Source organism: Zalophus californianus, chromosome 10, assembly GCF_009762305.2.
Source record: "Zalophus californianus isolate mZalCal1 chromosome 10, mZalCal1.pri.v2, whole genome shotgun sequence".
Lineage (NCBI taxonomy): Eukaryota > Metazoa > Chordata > Mammalia > Carnivora > Otariidae > Zalophus > Zalophus californianus.
Window position 1 is genome coordinate 98540276 of NC_045604.1, and position 22453 is coordinate 98562728.

Consider the following 22453-nt stretch of genomic DNA (forward strand, 5'->3'; position numbering starts at 1 on the left):
TTCTGGGAAAGCCAAAATCCCTTTCTTTTCATTTTTAATATCCCTTAAAAAGTCTTTGACCACCATCTTACTTGATTTCAAACATCTTGAAGGGGATGTAGAACATACTTTTTTCTTCCTAATGGGTTAGGGAAGACAATATTTAATTTAAAATACAATAAAAATGAAAATTTGAAAAAAATCCAGATTGTGTTGACACAGTTATCAAGTATGCTTGGATATTTCCCCCACATCATCCCTTAGTAAAGAAGGAGTTGGCCTTCATTTTAGTCCTTATGAAACTTCTAATGTTAAGAGGTGTCTTCTCTCTCTTTTTTTAAAGATTTTATTTATCTGACAGAGACACAGTGAGAGAAGGAACACAAGGAGGGGTAGAGGGAGAGGGAGAAGAAAAAAAAAGAGGTGTCTTCTCAATTATGTTATTTTTAAAAAAATTTTTTAATTTATCTGACAGGGAGAGAGAGACAACGAGAGCAGGAACACAAGCAGGGGGAGTGGGAGAGGGAGAAGCAGGCTTCCCACGGAGCAGGGAGCCCGACGTGGGGCTCAGTCCCAGGACCCTGGGATCATGACCTGAGCCGAAGGCAGACCCCTAAGGACTGAGCCACCCAGGCATCCCTCAGTTACTTTAAACAAGAAGATATATTGTCCTGACCTCTGTCAGTGTTGTTTTTGATGCCTATAGAGATTTCTTGACAAAATCAGTAGAAAAAGAGAAATTTAACACAGATTTAATGTTGGATGTCTTAAGCCTTTTCAAGACTATTTTGAAAAACAATACTAGGCTGTGAGCAGAGGAATGATGTGTTCCGACTAAATTCTAAAAAGATCCCTCTGGCTATTGAGTGGAGAATAGTCTCTAGGGAGCAGGAGTAGAAGTAAGGATACTTTTCCCATAATCCTGGTACGAGATGCTGGTGGTGCAAATGAAGTGTTGAGAAGTGGTCAGATTGTGACTGTATTTTGAAGATAGAGCCCAGTGCAGGGCTCGATCTCACGACCCTGAGATCATGACCTGAGCCAAAACCAAGAGTCTGACACTTAACTGACTATGCCACCCAGGCGCCCCAGTAGTTAAGAATTTTAACGGGACAGGGCGCCTGGGTGGCTCAGTTGGTTAAGCGACTGCCTTCAGCTCAGGTCATGATCCCGGAGTCCCTGGATCGAGTTCCGCATCGGGCTCCCTGCTCAACAGGGAGTCTGCTTCTCCCTCTAACCCTCCCCCTTCTCATGTGTGCTCTCTCTCTCTCTCTCTCTCTCTCTCTCAAATAAATAAATAAATAAAATCTTAAAAAAAAAAAAAGAATTTTGATGGGATAAAGGGAATGCAAAAACTAAGTCTCTCCCAGGCCAGGAAATAGCCTAACCATATCAGAGACAATAAATCAGTGGTAAAAATTCCAGTTCTGTTCCATAAGCAAGCAAAGCCTTACATTCCTTTCCTGAGATAAGGAGCCCAAAACCCCATCCAGTTTATACAAGATCTCAGAGCATGCCCATAGCCCCTTTGACAGTTACCTCTGCTTCCTTGAATGTTAAAGTCTTCCATCCTAGGAAGAGCACAAGCTTCAGTAACATAGCATACGATGTATGTATAGGCCTGTTTTCTAAGTAAGAGAGTGCAACCTTATACCCACCTTTATATGTGATGACAGAGCTTCCCTTTCTGAATATTTGTTCTAACCCCAAATAAAAGGTACCCACTCACCCCTGCTTAGGGATTTACCGCTTTGGAAGTTATTCTTCATGATCTCCTTATTTGCTAAAAACAGTTTCCTTTGTTTGACAACACCACTTTTGGTGTAGTCTCTACCTGTAACTCACCAAGGAGCAAACTCACATGAGCTTGGTTATAGATCCTTTCAGTAAAGTATTATGCAGCCATTAAGATGATTTTATGTTTCTGGACACAGAAATATGTTAATATATTTCCAGTTTTTGTCTTTTTATGTATTTTACTGAGAATTTGGGATATTTTAACACAAAGTTGTTTGATACTCTTGGTTGCTCTAGTAAAGTGGTTTTGTCATGTTAGCTTTTGCTTGGTGAATATTTTGTATCTCATATGTGCTTGGGGAAGATTTGGTTTATTAATATCTTGTTTTTGTACAATTGAATTTTATTTTTTTAAGATTTATTTATTTATTTATTTGATAGCGAGAGAAGGAACACAAGCAGGGGGAGTGGGAGAGGGAAAAAGCAGGCTTCCCTCGGAGGAGGGAACCCAATGCGGGGCTCCATCCCAGGACCCTGGGATCATGACCTGAGCTGAAGGCAGACACTTAACGACTGAGCCACTCAGGCACCCCTGTACAATTGAATTTTAAATTGTTGCTCAGGTAATTTTTGGAAGAAGACTCATTTATTTATCACATGTTGAGGTCAGAGGTTGGTAAGTTAAATGTAATTTACAATACATATAGTACTAAATTTTACTAAAAAGCTTTCCCATTTTCGAGTGATTTCTTAGTGATTACTGTTCTTCTCTCCTGCGACATGCATTATGTATCTGCTACCCCACAAATGAAATGTGCTAGAGGAATCATTCCTGTATAACTATCTAAAACGAAACCAATCATTATTAGAGTTAATTGCTTCCCTAAGAGCACTTCTCTTTGTTTCACTAAGTAAGTTTTGTTTGCTTTGTTCAGACTTAAATGAATTTTTATTTCATCTCAGCGTTCATAAAATGGAAAACATGAGATAATTTTTCTAGGATAATTTCTTTGCTCTTCTCAGTAAAACCCATTATTTATTTAATGTATTCCTATTACCACTGAATTTATCACCACTGAATAATATTTGATCAGAAACATTATTGGGGCTGCCTGGGTGGCTCAGTCATTGGGCGGCTGCCTTCGGCTCAGGTCATGATCCCAGGGTCCTGGGATCGGGCCCCACATCAGCTCCCTGCTCAGCGGTGGGCCTGCTTCTCCCTCCCCCACTCCCCCTGCTTGTGTTCCCTCTCTCACTGTGTCTCTCTCTGTCAAATAAATTTTTAAAAATCTTAAAAAAGAAAGATTTCCCATTGTAAGGGTCCAATTCAGTGACTTTATTAGTAGATTTTATAGAGTTGTGTAACTATCATGACAGTCCAGTTTTAGAACATTTCCATTACTGCAAAAAGTAACTTCATGCCTATTTGTCATTAAATTCCTGCTTCCACCCTCTGCTTTCTGTCTCTATAAATTCGCCTTCTGTGGACATTTCATATAAATGTATGCTGATGCAGCTGCTCAGATACACACAAACACACACACTTAAAATTGTTTTCATTTTTAAGCATGGCTTTCTAGGGGTTGCCTTCCTGTCAGCATAGGTTAATGGACAGTGGTTGTGCTCAAACGTCTTAAGATAGTATGACTTTTCATCTGCCAGTGGATCTGCATGTGGGTAGGGGAGCACATTTAAAGTTCAGGGCATGTTCAGATCTGCACTGGTGTTTACTTTCCTCTCATTCCTTTCATGTCTCCTCTTTGCCTCCATGCACCTCTGAGTTGGCAGTGAACTTGCCAGTCACGACTGCACCCTGAGACTGCTAGAGCTGTTCGTCCTGCCTGCTCACCTGCCGCCTGGAACATCACTTACACTGAGAGCGCAGCGGAGCATGTGTGTTACTCACCACTCCCTTTGATCCTGGAAGCAAAGCCACCAGTCTTCATAGTTTGCCCTGACTGGCCCTGCTCTGCAGAACCTCTGTCCTGCTGAGTGGGTGGCTGATGGAGTGGGAATCGTCTTAGGCAAGAATGCCACAGACTGTCATTGTTCTTACTCAGCATTTAGCAGTTTTCAAGCATAAATGCTACTTAGGTTGTTGTATTCCTTTGGTTGATTTCCAGAGAACTGAAGGGTCGTCAGTTTCATCCTGCTTTTAATTGGTTTTGGGGGAGAATTGCGTACCCTCTCACTAGTCCATAGCTCGATGTTCTGCCTCTCAGAAGGTATTCTTTTTTTAGTATAGCTAGTCATTTCCCCAGGTATACTTACTATTAGTCAGGAGACATATGGAATTTTTAAGGAATTAGCTCCTGTGGTTGAGGTGCTGGCATTTAAAAATCCATAGAGCAGTCCAGCAGGTAAGAGTTGATGTTAACCTTAAGTCCAAATTCTGCAGGGTAGAAAGCTGGAAATTCAGGTAGAATTTCCATGTTGCTGTCTTGAAGATAATTCCTTTTTCTTCAGGAACTATGTCTTTTCTCTTAAGGACTTAAGTTGTTGGACGAGACCTACCCATATTATGAAGGCTAATCTGCTTTAATCAGTCTGTTGATTTATTTTTTTATTTAATTGTTAAATCATCTAAAAAATGGCTTCCTGGCAACATCTAAACCAAACTAGTGTTTGGTGTTTGACAAACACAGGGCTCCATAGCCTAGCCAAGTTGACACATAATTAACTATCACACCTCCCCACTGAGAATTCAGGGTACATTTTTTTAGTCTAGGTGTAGTCTGATTGCTGTCTGCTTCATAGTACGTATCCTAGCTCCAGCTAAACTAGTGTTTCCATAATATGTGTATTTTACATATACATGTAATATGTAAATTTTACATAGTGTATGTGTTTTACATACATGCCCTTCTACACATCCACATCTTTGGTCATGTGTATCTTCAGCTTAGAAAACTGTGTCTAAATCTTCTCTGTCCTTCTGAAGGCTAGATCACAGACACGTATGCATTAATGTCTTTACACACTGTTCACCAGCTCTCCTGAACTACTTCTTGTCACCTAAATATGCTGTGTTCTGTCATGTCATTGTGCAAGTTCCTAGTGCTTAGAGTACCCCTCCCTCTTATGCTGTGTTCTGTCATGTCATTGTGCACAGGAACTTGCACGCAAGTTCCTACTGCTTAGAATACCCCTTCCTCTTATTTTCTATGAGGCTTTTATAGCTTCCTCTGGTAGACTTATGTGCTTCTTTTCATTAGACTCTCATTGTCCCGTTGGCTTATTTCTACTAAGGTAATGATTGCATTTTGTCATTGTTTGCATATCTGTCCGTTCATGAGACTTTGTTTCCTGAGAGCAGAGGTCACTGCACTGCTGTCTTTTTCAAAGCTTATCCTCAGCCAAGCCCAAGTATCTGGCCTTGCAGGATAAACTGAATCTTTGTTAAAGTTTTGGGAGTTGTATATTTCTTCTGTAATTTCTCTTTAGAGTAGAATGTAAAGATAATGACTTCTTAGGGGTGAAGCAAATGTGAGTATCAGTGATGAGCCTTGGGTTAGACTCCAAACATATTTGGGCATATTAAATATTTTCATGACTCACTGATAGAAATAGTTTTATTTTTCCATTCTGTGCAAGGTACATAGAATTGTTACATTAAGACAAGCTGTTTCTGATTAGAAATGATTTCTTTTTGCTTGCATTTGTGTATACTTGTGGTCTAAGAATATCACAGTATCTAAGATTGCTTCAGCTTCTTTCTAGCTAAAATGTAATGGTGATCACTGATGACTAAGTTGTAAACAATCTTTTTTTTTTGTAAACAATCTTAATGTGATGATAAAATAACTTTTTCCTTTTCCCATTAGATGTTGATCTTCTTTCTTCAGTAGAATCTCCATGGCCTGAACATTTTCTGAAAATTATTTTGAGCAGACTATCTGTTTAATAACAAGATAACCACATCAAGATGGTTGGAAAACTGAAGCAGAACTTACTATTGGCATGTCTGGTGATTAGTTCTGTGACTGTGTTTTACTTGGGCCAACACGCCATGGAATGCCATCACCGAATAGAAGAACGTAGCCAGCCTCTCAAATTGGAGAACACAAAGACCACTGTGCGAACTGGTCTGGACATCAAAGCCAATAAAACCTTTGCCTATCACAAAGATATGCCTTTAATATTTATTGGAGGTGTGCCTCGGAGTGGAACCACACTTATGAGGGCCATGCTAGATGCACACCCCGATATTCGCTGTGGAGAGGAAACCAGGGTGATTCCCCGAATCCTGGCCCTGAAGCAGATGTGGTCACGGTCAAGTAAAGAGAAAATACGCTTGGATGAGGCTGGTGTCACCGATGAAGTGCTGGATTCTGCCATGCAAGCCTTCCTACTAGAAATTATTGTTAAGCATGGGGAACCAGCTCCTTATTTATGTAATAAAGATCCTTTTGCCCTGAAATCCTTAACTTACCTTGCTAGGTTATTCCCCAATGCCAAATTTCTCCTGATGGTCCGAGATGGCCGGGCATCAGTACATTCAATGATTTCTCGGAAAGTTACTATAGCTGGGTTTGACCTGAACAGCTATAGAGACTGTTTGACCAAGTGGAATCGTGCCATAGAGACCATGTATAACCAGTGTATGGAGGTTGGCTATAAAAAATGCATGTTAGTTCACTATGAACAACTTGTCTTGCATCCTGAACGGTGGATGAGAACACTCTTAAAGTTCCTTCATATTCCGTGGAACCACTCAGTATTACATCATGAGGAGATGATTGGGAAAGCTGGAGGAGTATCTCTGTCAAAGTGAGTAGATGTTATTATTTTTTTTTACCCTATCTTCAGGTAATAAAAGGGTGTGTGTGTGTGTGTGTGTGTGTGTGTGTGTGTGTGTGTGTGTGTGTGTAAACTACAGCTCTTTTTTGGAATAGATATAACTTTATCAATGAGTTTTAAAAAAATTATCTAGCCAGTTCATTATAGACCCTTTCATTTATTTAATTCATTTGTATATTTATGAATTGTGGTCCTTTTCATTTTTTTGATGGAAGCAGACCCAATTTATAGCAGTGAAAGGTCTTTTTCACAAACCTTAGGCCTTAATGTCCATCATTCAATCTTAGTGACTCCTGATTTCTAATTTCTAGATATTTTTATTAATAAGGATAGTTGGCTTTTGTGTGGATTAAGGTTAATGTGAGAAGCATCTCACATGTTGGTAAGCAAGTGGTGAATTCTAAGCATTTAGGAATTTTTAGTAATAAAAATTAAGACTAAGTTTATCTAACCCAGTCCTTTCATTTTACAGGTAGGAAGACTGAATCAGAAAGTAAAAATGATTCACTCAAATTTAGATGGAAAGGCCAGAATTAGAATCCATGCCTTGGTCTCAATGGGCTAGTGTTGTTTTCTGTGACATTTTATAACATGTAGTACTTCTTTTGTCATCTGATGGATCTTGATTTTTACAAAAGGGTAGAGAACTCCACAATTTAGAAGCTTAATCCATAATCCATACAGGAAGTTCCTTAGATTCAAATACTTTTAAAATCATTGCATTTTTTCCCCTTTCTTATGAAGTGGTGACTGGGGTGCCCTGACTTGATCTGACAACGTGATTTGATGACTTATATACCTAGAACAAGGATATAAAAAGGAAACTACTGTTAAATTCAGGTAGCATCTCCTTATGGGGAAAGTTGGGTATAAATGAGTTCTATTTTATTTTTTTCCATTTATAAAAGTGATATGTACCCCCTGTAAAAAAAAAGAAAGAAAAGATAAAACAGTGTACTTCTCCCTTAGGTACCCTGCTTCCTCCTACCAAGGAATGTCTTCTTGATTTCCTTTTTTCAGTGTATAGAACTTGTACAATGAGTATCGATTCCTGATGTAGATAATTTGAAAGGAACAGCTGCGTTTCTGCACTTAGCTACAGGGTATTGATTATAAATTATTAGGTATGATCACTTTACTGGTTCTGGGTTATTTTTATTGATTCAAAGAAAATTATAGCCCTAGCTACTGTCATCATAGTTTATTGTTCTTTCCAGATAATAGACCATAACTAATTTCTAATCACCTGTATTCCTAGGTAAGCATTTCACTCTATGTGCTTGTATGTTGGCCCAGATATTCTGATGCTGGTTCCTTCTAGTAGTATCAAATAAACCTGTTAGACCTCACCCCCCTCCCCCACCCCCAGTCTGTTCAAATAGGGATTAAGGCGACATGCTCAAGGTAAATTTTGGTGGAAATCAGGAAAAGATTATTTTACATATATGTGTATGTATAATTACTATGTTTAAGGCAAACATGAAGACCGAGGAAATTCATAGAAACTACAAATAGATAGATTTTAGAAGGGAAAGAGACCTTACTTAACATTTAGTATGCAGAATGGAGACCCAGTGAAGTTTTGTGCCTTGTCAAGAATCACATGTGGCAGAACCATGACTAGAACTTGCAGTGCTTATTCCAAGATTCTTGGTATTATATGAGGTTTTTTTTTTTAAGATTTTATTTATTTATTTATTTATTTTTAAAGATTTTGTTTATTTATTTGACAGAGAGAGACACAGCGAGAGAGAGAACACAAGCAGGGGGAGCGGGAGAGGGAGAAGTAGGCTTCCGCGGAGCAGGGAGCCCGATGCGGGGCTTGATCCCAGGACCCTGGAATCGACCTGAGCCTATTTATTTTTTGACAGAGAGACAGCGAGAGAGGGAACATAAGCAGGGGGAGTGGGAGAGGGAGAAGCAAGCCTCCCTGTGAGCAGGGAGCCCAATGCCGGGCTCGGGACCCTGGGATCATGACCTGAGCCGAAGGCAGCCGCTTAATGACTGAGCCACCCAGGCGCCCCATAGAAGTTTTAATTAAGGCATACCTATAATTAAATGCACAGATATTCACTGTATAATCTGATGAATGTCTACATCTGTATACACCTGTATAATCACCATCCATATAAAAATACAGAAAATTACTAGCACCCAGGAAGCTCCTTTATGCTTCTTCTTGGTTAACATCTTCCTCAACCCAAAAGTAACCACTGTTCCAGCCTCTATCACCAGAGGGGCTATGATGTCATATCTGAAGTTCAGAAACAGTCTTGCTTGTTTTTGAACTCATATAAATGCAAGCATACCTATTTATTATTTTTTGCCTGGTTACTTCCATTTAACATTAGATTTACCCATCACATTGTAAAGAGCAGCAGTTGATTCTTTTTCATTACTATGTAATATTCCAGCATATAAATATAACACAGTTTATCCTTTGTTCCATTGGTGGACATTTGATGTTTCCAGTTTGGGGCTATTATGGATAAAATTGCTAAGATCATTCCTGTACATTACTATTGGTGAACATAGCATTAATTTCTCTTGGGTATATACCAATGAGTGGAATCGCTGGATCGTAAGATATATCTATATCTCTATATTTAGATGTCCTTAACGGATACTTGTTTTCCACAGTGTCCGTACCATTAATGTATGGCTATACTATACAGGAATGTGTTCTAGTTACTTTGCATCTTTGCCAACACTTGGTATTCTGAGTCCTTTTAATTTTAGGGCAGGTACAAGTATTTTTTTAAACCTAAAAACAAAACAATAACAACATTGAACTCTTTTTTGAAACAGATCTTCCCAGAATTCCAATATAAAACAGATAAAAACAGCTACATTGGTTGAGGCAGGTCTAATCTAGGCTGTACTGCCTCTTTTAAGACTGAGTCCCTGCTCTCAAAAAGAGCTAACTGGGAGATAAGGCAGAAGCATAGAATTATTCCATTAGTAAGTACCAAGTTGTAATATTCCATGTTAGTTGAGAGGTCATGACCATAAGGAATTCATAGCCCAGAGTCAGTGTGTATTTTGCTTTTCTATAAATATTTTTATTCTGGGAAAATTGTTTAAAATAAGTATTTTAATACTTATTGTGGTATTATTTAGTACTAAAATACTGAAAATATTTAGGCAGTTTTGAAGGCTTGCAGATACCACCAGATGGCTCAGGAACATATGTAGAAATTGTTGGAAGACGGTGATAGAAAGCTTTCACACTTCTACCTGCCCTATTTTGTTAACTATGAAAATTAAGCTTTTTTTGCTTTGCTTAGGAATTTCCAGTTATTTTCAGTCAGAGAGGTACCTCTTGCCTCCCTGGTCAGTTCCAGTTCCAGTAGGAGCAAAAGGTAATCACCTGCTAGCATATATAAGAGTTCCTCTCTGAAAGAATTTGGTGGAAGAAAGCATTCTTTCATTCTGGGGTGCTTCAGGGAATCTTCATAAGAGACTACTGTATATAAGCTAAGTTTTTTTTAAAAACTGAAAATAAAAGCAAAGTTTTTAATGAGTGGGGAAGGGATGAAAACAGATTGCTTTGGGTGGGTGATAAGTTTAGTTCTGCATTAAGGTACAACTATAGAGTTTTAGGTACACTATTTATCCTTGATGTTTTTAGGTAGTCGTTTCAAGTTCAAGTAGTAGAACTAGTTTCTCCAGTGACTGAAGTTGTAACTTTGATGTTTTGAGTACTATGTTCTGTTTTAACAAATTACTCACACATACTGTTCGACTTCGAATTAAATTGAGCTGTAGTCTTGAATAAGATGGCTCCAAAAATGATACAGAACTCACTGATCTCTTCATTTCTTACATACTAATAGAGTAGAAAAGATTGAAGCATTTCTAAATGTCTTTTTGCCTTTATCTTTCAAGAAATGTTTGTGTAGAAAGGTGGGGGGTGCATTTTAAGGAAAATACCTTACACAAATAGGTGGATTCTAGTAGAATTCTCCAAGTGATTGAATATGCAGTAGGATTTTGCTGATTAGAGAATGGTATCTACTGCCTGCCTGCTTCTCAAATAATTGGAGTAGGAAATGGAAATAAAGTTTGAGGCTATTTATATTAACTCTGTCTCGTGAATTGTGGAATTTTTGTGGAATTTCAGTCATTTCCATCTGGGTACATTCAGGAAATTACTAGTGTATACAGCATTGTTCCTGCTTTTAAACTTATTAAGATACGATGAAATTATCTGGAACAAATAAAAATCATCAGTAACAATAACAAAAGAGCGCATCAAGGTATACTTAAGGATGACTAAAATAAAAAAGTAACCTAGGATCAGTCAACAAGTTTACTACGTGAAAAGAGCAAAGCCAGAAAAACAAAACACTATAATGGTAACCCTTAAACAGAAGCAAGTATAAGAATCACAGCTACAATTCAGAGAGAAGTAATCTGCCCTTGGGGCAGACAAAAGATATACAACTATTAAACACAAATAGGTTAGAAGGAAAAATATAGTAGCAGTGGCAAGTACAAAAGAACAAATAAGAATACAATAATTGACACTCAGAAACTTCTGGTAAGTAAAGCAGAGAAAACTAGAAATCAGATCCAGAACAAAGAAAGTATTAAATAACAAAAATACAACTGAGTAAATTTTAACGATCTAATTGGCTTTATTCATGAATCGGGCAATGTCCCATCTAGCAAGTAGTGGGGGAGCCCCAAAGGACTACAGAAAAGGGAAGGTTTTTAAAGGTAGAGAGCTAGTGGAAAAAAAGGAAATTATTAGGAAAGAAACCATTGTTTTAGGTAAGGTTGCCCTCCTAAGGGGAATGGCTGGGGTCTATCAATAAATTTGCTAGTGCTGACCAGGAAATTCCCACGTTGACTCGTTAAAGGTTATATTTCAGGGGGTGTGAAACTGCAGTTAGATTAGGTATTAAGACTTTTTTTTAGGGGGACACCTGGGTGGCTCAGTTGGTTAAGCGACTGCCTTAGGCTCAGGTCGTGATCCTGGAGTCCCGGGATTGAGTCCCACATCGGGCTCCTGCTCAGCGGGGAGTCTGCTTCGGACCCTCCCCCCTCTCATGCTCTCCTTCTCTATCTCATTCTCTCTCTCAGATAAATAAATAAAATCTTTAAAAAAAAAAAGACTTTCTTTTTAGGAACAAAACCCGAGTTTTTTATTTGTTCATTTCTTACATTTGAAGTATTCCTCAGTGACAGTCCTTGGCCTGAGACCCTTTGCCGTCACACAACTGCAACCAACCACTTTATTGGGATTTTCCCTCCCTGTCAGTTTTACAGAGGCCTACCCATTTCCCTACTTTCTTGTCATCAACCTTATTAGGTTGATTTGGTGTAGAGCACAAAGGGCCTCCACCAACTTGACATCACAGTTGGGTGCAAACACACAAAGATGGGTTTGCTGTTTGTCTTGAGGTTTTGGCATCTTCGCAAATTCCACCTGCGAGGTCATTGTGGATGAGGGTGGGCTTCAGCACCTCTTATAAAGCAGTATTAACAGCCATTATATTTCCAGCAGCAATGACTTCCTCCATGGTGGTGGGTTACAGATGCAGCCAAATTTTAAGTGCACACAAGCCTCTGCTTCCACGCCACTCAACAGGGGCAGGCCAAGAGAGGTATTAAGTCTTGGTTTACTGTCTTGGGGCTGTAATCCAAGTGACACCATTTTAGGCCTGTGGTTTTCTTTTTAAAAAGGTAAATCGGTGAAAGCAATGCAAAAAAAGTTTTTTGGAAATGGAGATGCTCCTAAGTAGAAAGAATAGTTGCTAAATTTAGAATATTACATTTCTTTTTTAGTTTCCCAAATGGAATTTAGTTTGGAAATCAGACATTCTGATAATATCTTACAGAATTAACAGAGAAGGATATAACAAAATATCCACTGAAAATTTTCTAAATTTGGGGCGCCTGAGTGGCTCAGTCGTTAAGCGTCTGCCTTCGGCTCAAGTCATGATCCCCAGGGTCCTGGGATCAAGTCCCACATTGGGCTCCCTGCTCAGTGGGAAGCCTGCTTCTCCCTCTCCCACTCCCCCTGCATGTGTTTCCTCTTTCGCTATGTATCTCTCTGTCAAATAAATAAATAAAATCTTTAAAAAAAAATTTTTTTTTCTAAATTTAAGGATAGCAAGAATATTATGAGCAAGTTAAGAGAAGGACAGGTGATATTCACACAAATTATGATCACTTCTACAGTGTGTAAAATTAATAGCATGCAAATTATGATTACCTGAGTTCTACTGGCTCAGATTAAAATATCCCAGAAGAATTTTATAAATATTACTTTTTTTGTTTTTGAAAAATTATTTTGGGTTACTTACCCTTTGTGAAGGCAGCAAACCTAGCTTTATAAATCTGGTTGTTAGTCAAATACTACCTAAGAGCAATGCTTTAGTAGTTGTGGAAATCACTTGTTTTTCTGTTACAAATTATAGGTAGCTGAGAACCCTTAGTTGGAGAAGGGTAATTAAATAAACAAGGAATGCAACTGACAGCAAAACAGGTTGCAAAAGGAAAAGAGCAGAGGAAAAATTGTATTTCAGAATGTGTTAGTGAAGAACGAGAAGACGCAGAACAAGAACATAAAATAATAAAGCACAGTTCATACTTTTCTTGAAGAAGATGGCATTTGATGGCAAAAAACAGAAGTAGGGTGTTAGATCATTTATTAATTTAGATGAGGTGTCTTTGCAAAAAATAGTGACCGAAATAGCCATGGTTTTAAACAAAATAGTGGCTGTTATATAAAAGAAGGCAGACCAAGGCTGGTTTAGAAGCTTTGCAGTCATCCAGCATTTAGGCTGCTTCCAGTTTTTGGCTCCATCAGCCCTGTGGTCCAAGTTGGAGCTCCAGTCATATCATCTGTGTCCTAAGTAGTAGGGTGGGGGTAGTGTGGGCATATAAGAAGAGGCATTTAATAGATTTTTAGGACATTTCCCATGAATTTCCTTCATTCCCTTTCCATGTAGCCCTTCTTTCATTCTACTGGCTATAACATAGTCTTATGGCCATATATAAAAGGCTAGGGAATGTAATTTTTATTCTAAGTGACCATGTGCCCAACTGAGAATTGTTTATTCTTTTACTAAGAGGTATAGGCTAGATATTGTATGTACTGTGTGCCAGGCACAGTGTTAAAGTCTCTGTGCTAAAGGTACACATGATCTAATGGAAGACACAGATTCATATACAATACAATGCTAAGTATTATAGGAAACCAAGAAGAGGTAATCTGGGGTGTTCAGGAAGGCCTTCCTGGACAATGTGGTATCAAACTGAGAAATAAAGCAGTGTTTCTTGATCTTGGCACTATTGACATTTTGGGCCAGATAATTCTTTGTTGTGGGGGCTGTCCTATACATTGTGGGATGTTTAACAACGTCCCTGGCCTCCATAGATGCCAGTAGCAAACACCCTCCCCACTCTTGGGACAATCAAAAATGTTTCCAGACATTGGCAAATGCCTTCTAGGGGGCAAAATGCTCCTCTTTTCCTCTCCTGTTGAGAATCATTGACCTAAAGGATAAGTAGCTCAACAGATAAAGGGAAGAACATTCAGTTTTGACTTGTAGGATAATGTGCTCCTTGGGTGACCCATGGCTAGAGTGCTGTAGTTATTCCTTGACCGTCCAGAATGTTTTTGTCTTCCTTAGCCAAATGAGCCATCAGGAGACATTACTCCTGGGAACAGCCTGTGTCTAACTCTAGTCCTACAGCACCCAAAAAGAAGAGATGGGATGGCAGGCTTCTTGTGGCATGACTGCTGGCCCAACCTGGGGGCACAAAAGGACCTAGGGAACAACTCGGCCCTGTTACACCTGACCTATGGACCCTGCCCTTCCACCATGTAGTAAAAGTCACCCAAGCTCAGTCCCACTGGGCCCAGAATGTGGCATTTGTTTCCCATAGCCTAATGTAATTTTTAAAATGTAAAGTAAAATAAAATAAAACCAGGCAGGAGTCATCTGGAAGTTACAATATGGACAAATTCACAAAGATGAGAAGCATCTCATAAATTGTGGTATTTATGAGGAACTATAGGCAGTTTGGTGTTACCAGAAAGTTCATTTCTAGGCAGGAAGTAGTGGGAAATAAAGCTTGAGAGAGTTGATGGGGACCAGGCTTTGGAGGGCCTTTATATTTTATGCGAAAGATCTTGAATTTTATCCTGTAGACCAGTTGTTTGCAAACTTCTCTTATTGTGGGACTCTCATTCGAAATGAAATCTCATAAGGAACCTTGGTATCTAACGTACTTAGAAGTGGAGTGGCTTTGGTTGAGGCAACATTTAATTTTGCTTGGATTTAAGAAAATTGAAGTGAAACTCATGGAATTGTAAAACTTCTGTTTTTAAAAGATAAATTGACAGGGTGCCTGGGTGGCTCAGTCAGTTAAGCATCTGACTCTTGATTTCAGCTCAGGTCATGATCTCAGGGCTGTGAGATCAAGTCGCCGTCAGGCTCTGCACTCAGCGGGGAGTCTGCTTGAGAATCTCTCTTCCTCTCTCCCTTTGCCCCTACTCCCAGCGTGTGCGCGTATACATACACGCACTTTTTCTTTCTCTAAAATAAACCTTTAAAAGAAGAAAATTGATTATAACATCCTCCAAAATTTATAGAAATGATAAAATTTAAGCAGTTAGGATTATCATGGTTTCTAAGAACACTTAGTTTTAATAGGTATAAGTTTGACTTCATTAAAAAACAAAATTAAACTGAGTAAATTTGCAGATCTAATTGGCTTTATTAAATGATTCATGAATCAGGCAGCGTCCCATCTAGCAAGTAGAGGGGAGCTTCACTGAGCTAAACAAGAGGAAGGCTTTTAAAAGCAGAGAGAGGGCATAAAGTAAAAGAAAGGAATTTATTAGCAAGGAATGCATTGTTTAGGCAAGATTGCCTTCCTGAGGGGAGTAGAAAGGGTCTATCAGTAAATTCTCAGTATTGACTAGGAAATTCTGTCAGCTGGTTAAAGGTTACATGCCTGGTGGTTTGAAACTGCAATTAGATTAGGTATTAAGCCTTGGTTTCTTGACTTGGGCTTTAACCTAAGTGACACCATTTTGGGCCTGTGGTTTTCCTTTTAACAATTATCCCCACCCCACCCCCCCTTTTGATCAGACTCTCAGCTTCACTGGGAGATGCGATTAGAATTTATAGCATTAGCGCCACTCTCAGCTACCACTCTGTACTTCTGGTAGCTTTTGTTGATCCTTTGTGTGGCATTCACAGTTCATAACATTTTGCTTTATCTCTATGTGCTCACCTAAAAGATAATCAAGGACTATTCTATTATCAAGAACAATTTTGGCCAGAGTCTAAAGATACCTTTGTTGAGTAGCTATTGTGTTAGTAGCAGATTCTGCAACAATTTCAAGGATTAAGAAGTTCCTGATCATAGCCTCATTTACATTTATCCCTAACAGAGGAAGTAGGGACCTGCCAAAAGGAGTGAATCCTGAATCCTGCAAGCTTCCTGGTAGGTCGTTTCAACTCATGATGTAAATTCAGGGGAGTTGGCCAATAAGTTGTCTTATTTTGCTTGTAGAAAGTTAGGGCCAGGGGTGCCTGGGTGGCTCAGATGGTTAAGCGTCTGCCTTTGGCTTAGGTCATGATCCCAGGCTCTGGGATCGAGCCCCGCATCTGCATTGGGAATCCCTGCTCAGCGGGGGGCCTGCTTCCTCCCACTCCCTGTGCTTCTCCCCCTGCTCATACTCTCTCTCTCTCTGTATCTCTGTGTCTCAAATGAATAAATAAAAAAATCTTAAAAAAAAAAAAAGAGGGGCACCTGGGTGGCTCAGTTGGTTAAGCGACTGCCTTCGGCTCAGGTCATGATCCCGGGGTCCTGGGATCAAGCCCCGCATCAGGCTCCCTGCTTGGCTGGAAGCCTGCTTCTCCCTCTCCCACTCCCCCGCTTGTGTTCCCTCTCATGCTGTCTCTCTCTCTGTGTCAATTTAATAAATAAAATCTTTAAAAAAAAACTGCTTAAAAAAAAAAGAAAAAAGAGCCAAGTTAGATTTTCTTCTAGCCTGAAATAAAAAGTTGTTATAAATTCCAGAGGTTGGCACCCTTATCAGTGGCCTGAGAGATAAAGATAAAGGCATTATCTTTCCAGGCCAGTTTCAGAGGAAAGGAAAGGAAAAGGAGAAAGGGTTTCATGTTCTGTTGAAGTCTTGATCCATCATGGGTGGAAGCAATTTACCTTGACGTCACATACTTCTCTTCCTTGTAATTTGACTTGGAGGTCTCCAGTGTCTGTATAGGGCTGGATGTCATGTGGAGCCTTTAGCTGGGTGATGTGTACTAAAGGCTTAACACCTGATTTTGCAGAGCAGTGTCAGTGGCCAGGAGCAATTGGTAAGGTTCTTTCCAGTAGGGCTCAAGAGCTGTTTTTCTCTCATGTTTCCAAAATGCCTAATCACTATCTCTAAACTGTGACCTTTGAATTCGGATCCAGATAGACTTCTTTAACCTGTTGATAGGCTTCAACGTAAGACATTAGAGGCTTACGGTAGCTTGTACTTTTCATAAGATAACAAAGGATCAGCAGGAGGTTGTATATTGATGGGATTCCAAGAAATTTGCAAGGTTTTTATGATCTGTCCAGTGAGGTGGGTGCCTCAGTCACTGGAGATTACAGAAGTTATATCCCAAGTGGGAAACACATTTTTTTAACTTTTTTTTTTTGTTTTTGGTCCTCGCTGTGAGGGCATCAGCCTTGTGGCAGGGAAAGGCTTTAACCCATCTGGAAAACATACATACAAGAACAAGGACATCTTGATAACTCATATGAAATGGCAAATGAATAAAATCTAGCTGTAGGTGTTCAAAGGGTCCAGCGGGAGGAGGTCTGAGGCCCCTAGAGACAACAGCTTTTTCAGGATTATGGACCTGACAAGTCAGACATTGCTGATAGACCATCTACAATTTTAGAAACGTTTCCCCACCAGTGTCTGTTTTTAATTTGAGTCATCTTAAATGTACCATGGTGGGTGAAGGAATACAAAAACCAAAAAATGGGTTTTGTCAGAAAGCTAGGAAGAGCCAAACAGCTGTCTTGGTTTTCCCATAGCTCCGACTGTTCATTTATAGGCATTGTTTATCCGTATTAATTTCTCTGATTCAGGAGCATACTGTTGTCTTGTTACAACAAGGGGCCATTTTTTGCAGAAGCTGAGTGGATTTTATCCATGTGTCACAATCTTTATAGAGTCTGTCGCTACTGCTGTGCATGAAAGCTTGATCACACATTAAAATTTCCTTCTGAAGATTTATTTTCCACAAACTTTTTACAGCTCTTTTTTACATTCAGATTTTGTTCAGTTTTCCCGCTTTAAATAAACAGTTTCAAAAATAAGTAACTAAATAACCAGTTTCATTTTAGGACAAAATTACTTTATTTTCTTTCAACAAAAATGTTATTTCTATTTTTCAGATTTTTTCTTAATCAAAAACACACAAATCCTACTTTCCTTGCATGCAGAGTTGTTTCCCTTATTATTTCCAGTAGTCTTAACTACATTTATTAGAGTTCTTAATTCTTGGAAACCTTAATTTCTAGTGAAAGCGATTAAGTAAGCAATCGTGAACTTTTATGCCAGCATTCATTCTTTCTTTCTTTCTAAAGATTTTATTTATTTGACAGAGAGAGACACAGCGAGAGAGGGAACACGAGCAGGGGGAGTGGGAGAGGGAGAAGCAGGCCTCTCACTGAGCAGGGAGCCGGATGTGCGGCTCGATCCCAGGACCCTGGGACCATGACCTGAGCCGAACCGAAGGCAGCTGCTTAACCGATTGAGCCACCCAGACGCCCCTCCAGCGTTCTTTAGATTTGCAAATTTATGAATATATTAATTTTAGAAGCATATGCCTTTTTCATTTTTCCAGTGTAGCACTAACACATCCGAATATCTTTTAGTTTCTCTGTAATAAGCTCAAAGTAGTTAAACCTGTGTTCAGTAATTAATGTTATAGTATTTTATCTTATTTGGAAATGACCTAGATATTTAAAGAATTTAACTTATCATTTAACCTAATTTAGCAAAACTTTTAAGGTTTTAGGTTACCAAAAAGATTTGGGTAAACTATTTAAGTAGACATAAATATTGCTGAAACTTTTGTCTTGCTTACATTTATTTACTTTTTAAAATAAGTATGTTTAGATTACCTATAAAATCTCATTAAACATTAGACAAAGTCAGCCATTATACCAAGCTATTTTTTAAGTACTTTATTTATTTTTAAAATATTTTATTTATTTGTCCAATAGAGAGCGAGAGAGAGTGCACAAGCAGGGGGAGTGGCAGGCAGAGGGAGAAGCAGGCTCCCCGCTGAGCAAGGAGCCCAATGTGGACTTGATCCCAGGACCCTGGGATCTTGACCTGAGCCTAAGGCAGACGCTTAACAGACTGAGCCCCCCAGGTATCCCTCATTATCCCAACCTGTTATTTTTTTGTTGGTAGATCTTGTTAAGAGATAATATGAATTTGTTTGGCTAATAAACTTAGGTAGAATAAAATTTTATATTTGGTGTTGATAACTCTAAACACATCTATTTTCATTAAACCATAAACCTTACACTAGCTTTTATATAAAATATTTTTTTCAGATTACATGAACTTGAAAGACATTTGGGTTAGTTTCTGTCTTTTTGAAAGTTTTAGAATGCCCAATCCTTATAAGCACTTGTCTTCAAACCAAGTATTAGAGCCCTTCACAGATTAATTTTAGCAGTATTATCCAGAGGCAGCACAATATCTCACATTTATAGCATGTACACAAACATAAATGCAAAGACCTTATAATTACTAATATTTGTGGAGAAGATTTTTAAGATTTGTATTTGTCCCTGGAATTAATCTTTTTTTTTTTAAGATTTTATTTATTTATTTGTCAGAGAGCACAAGCAGGGGGAGCAGCAGAGGGAGAGGGAGAAGCAGGCTCCCCGCTGAGCAGAAAGCCCAACGTGGGACTCGATCCCAGGACCCTGGGATCATGACCTGAGCCAAAGGCAGACACTTAACCGACTGAGCCACCCAGGCATCCCATGACCCTGGAATTAATCTTAAGGACAGACACTTCTAGAGTCTAGGAGCCCTTTTAGCAGTTTGCATTTTAAAAAGACCTTTTCCCCTTTCTTTCTTCCTTTAGAGTCAGGTGATTATGAGCTGTGTTTATAACTCCAAGGGACTGAAAGAATTTAAGTTTCTCCAAGATGGACTTTGCTTTCCTAAGGCCAATAATTTACAAGTCTTTTGAGATAAATAAGGGAGTTTGGGGATTGCCTCTAGAGCTGACTTTTGTTTTGCAAAAAATTTGCAAGATTAGGACAGTTGCTTTCAATTCCTCAAAGAATTGGGTTGTAACCTAAATGACATCATACATTGATCCACCTATCCAACTACATTATCCTCAATTGGTTTCTTTCCCTCTGGGTACAGGGTTTTATTTTTAAATATTTCTGGCAGTATTGAATAACCCCTCTTGGGTAAGGGCACCAAAGAGGGTAAAGATCCCAAAATCCAGTCACTCCCAAAGATTGCCTAAAAAAAAGAACCAATAACTTGCATGTCCCAGGCTGGCAAAAAGCCAGGCCCAGTTGTGTAAGCAAGAAGACAGTACCTATCCCAGAGAGAGAAAGGATCAGTAAACAATGGGTTTGGATTTGGAAGGGAAGGGATAGGGTGCACTTTTATTTTCCTCTCTCAGCTGGGCACTACAGACAGATTCAGAAGAAGGGATTCTAATAAGAATTTTCACCCTTCACTGGCTTCTGTCAGTTTTTCTGTAATCCCTTCTGTGGACTCTGGTATCTACCAGAGGTTACCCTTGTTTGTTTAAAGAAATAATGTAGCAGTTTACCAGTAAATTCCTCAGTTTCATCAACTCTGAGAGGGTTCTATACAGGGGCCCTCCTTTGAAGGTAGATACAGGGTTGTCTGTAAGGCCATTAACTTGGAAGACTATGTTTATGGTTGTGTAGTCCCTTCAGAGTGGAAAAACAGTTCAGACAGAGGATTAGTAGAATGAGTACTCAGGAGGAAAGAGAGAGCTGTGGGAGTTAACAGTCCTGTTTTAAGTCCCTCACATTAATTTTTCTTTAGGCTTTTACAATAAATTTTTCAATGAAACTACTTCGGACTTGTGGAACCTTTTGGAAGCCTCTGCTTGCCAATTAAAATAGGTATCCCATTCTGTTTATTTTGGGAGCCATTGCTTTCAAGTGTACTTCTTTTTTTTGTTTTTTTGAACTCTAATTTAAATTTTTATTGTTAATCACCATGCATTACATATTAGTTTTTGATGTAGTGTTCCATGATTCATGGTTTGTGCATAACACCCAGTGCTCCATGCAGAACATGCCCTCTTTAATACCCATCACCAGCCTAACCCATCCCCCTACCCCCCTCAAGTGTACTTCTTAAATGATCTTATCTAATTGGAACATTCCCCATCAGGGCCATTGTAATTCTAGGTTGTTTTTTGTAAAAATTTGCCATTTCTTATATATTCAGTGTACCCAGCTCCGTAGTTTCTATTTGATTTACTATTTATTTATTTATTTTTTGTTAAAGGTTTTATTTATTAGAGAGAGAGAGAGAGGGAACACAAGCAGGGGGAGTGGGAGAGGGAGAAGCAGATTCCGTGCTGAGCACAGAACCTGACGCGGGGCTCAATCCTAGGACCCTGGGATCATGACCTGGGATCATGACCCAGGCGCCCCCCGGCTCCATTGTTTTTGGACATAAAATAAGCAGATGTGCCAGAAGGTGGTACATTTGACTCTTTAGAATTCAAGGACCTCATTAGCTAAGCCTTTGTTACACAAAACCAGACAGACAAACATACCAGCAGGAACCAAAAGATGTTACTATGGGCTGGCCAAGAGAAGGTCTTGTGCACCACCAGCACTAAACCAGCAGGCTCTAGTAAATGGGGATTTCAGACTGGAACTTTGGGGAAGAAATTCCAATGTGGAATTGTGGACTGGGCTGTGAACACTGGTGCTCTGCTAGGAGCCCCTTGTCAGTCTAGACTGACCTGTGAACCCTGGACTGGAAAGCCAATTAGATAGGTAGCTTGAGTGAAAAGGAGCAGAATCAAACCATGAAGGACTTACCAATGGCCCTCAGAAATGGCCAGAAAGGGGGCGCCTGGGTGGCTCAGTCGTTAAGCTTCTGCCTTCGGCTCAGGTCATGATCCCAGCCCCACCCACATCAGGCTCCCTGCTCTGCAGGAAGCCTGCTTCTCCCTCTCCCACTCCCTCTGCTTGTGTTCCATCTCTCGCTGTGTCTCTCTCTGTCAAATAAATAAATAAAATCTTAAAAAAAAAAAAAAAAGGCCAGATAGACAGTGAACTCAAAAGGGTTTGCAGGGCGCCATGCCTGTGTTTTTCATTGTTCCTGAATTCTCTCAGAAGTTTGCTTTGGATCTCATTGCTGTCACCAAATCTGTTAAACAAAATTCAGCTGAGTAAATTTGAAGATCTTACTGGCTTTTTAAAAATGATTCATGAATCGGACAGCATCCCATCTAACAAGTAGAGGGGAGCTCCACTGAGTTACATAAGAGGAAGGTTTTTAAAGGCAGAGAGAGGGCGTTAAAAAAAGAAGAAGAAGAAAGGAATTTATTAGCAAGGAATGCATTGTTTAGACAAGGTTACTTCCCTAAGAGGAGTGGAAAGGGTCTTTCAGTAAATTCCTAGCAGTAACCAGAAGTTCTATGTTGACTGGTTAAAGGTTACATTTCTAGCAGGTTGAATATGCAGATTAGGTATTAAGTCTTGGTTTGACACCATTTGGGGCAGTGTTTTTCTTTTTAACAACTTTTTAGGGCATAAAACAAAGATCCCTCTGGCATAAATTAAAAAAAAAAAATTTACAATGTAAGCCTGTTTGGGAATGTATTTTTAAGATGAAGCGTAGAGGAAATTTGATTTGTAAATA

The 22453-nt window shown here is 39.3% G+C and overlaps 1 protein-coding gene across 5 annotated transcripts in view; it reads left to right on the forward strand.

Annotated features, from left to right (window-relative positions):
• TPST1 (tyrosylprotein sulfotransferase 1) overlaps positions 1 to 22453 on the forward strand; it is a 165131-nt gene that overhangs the window by 37711 nt on the left and 104967 nt on the right. For 4 of the 5 annotated variants that reach the window (XR_003523377.2, XR_003523375.1, XR_003523374.1 and 1 more), the window contains one exon: positions 5541 to 6486. Coding sequence is in view for 1 of the 5 variants with exons in the window: in XM_027613744.2 (XP_027469545.1) it covers positions 5642 to 6486 (845 nt within the window). In the remaining 4 variants the exon portion in view is untranslated. Of the gene's footprint in view, positions 1 to 4921; positions 4966 to 5540; positions 6487 to 22453 lie in introns of those variants that run through there. The other variant, XR_003523376.1, reaches the window with a different exon arrangement.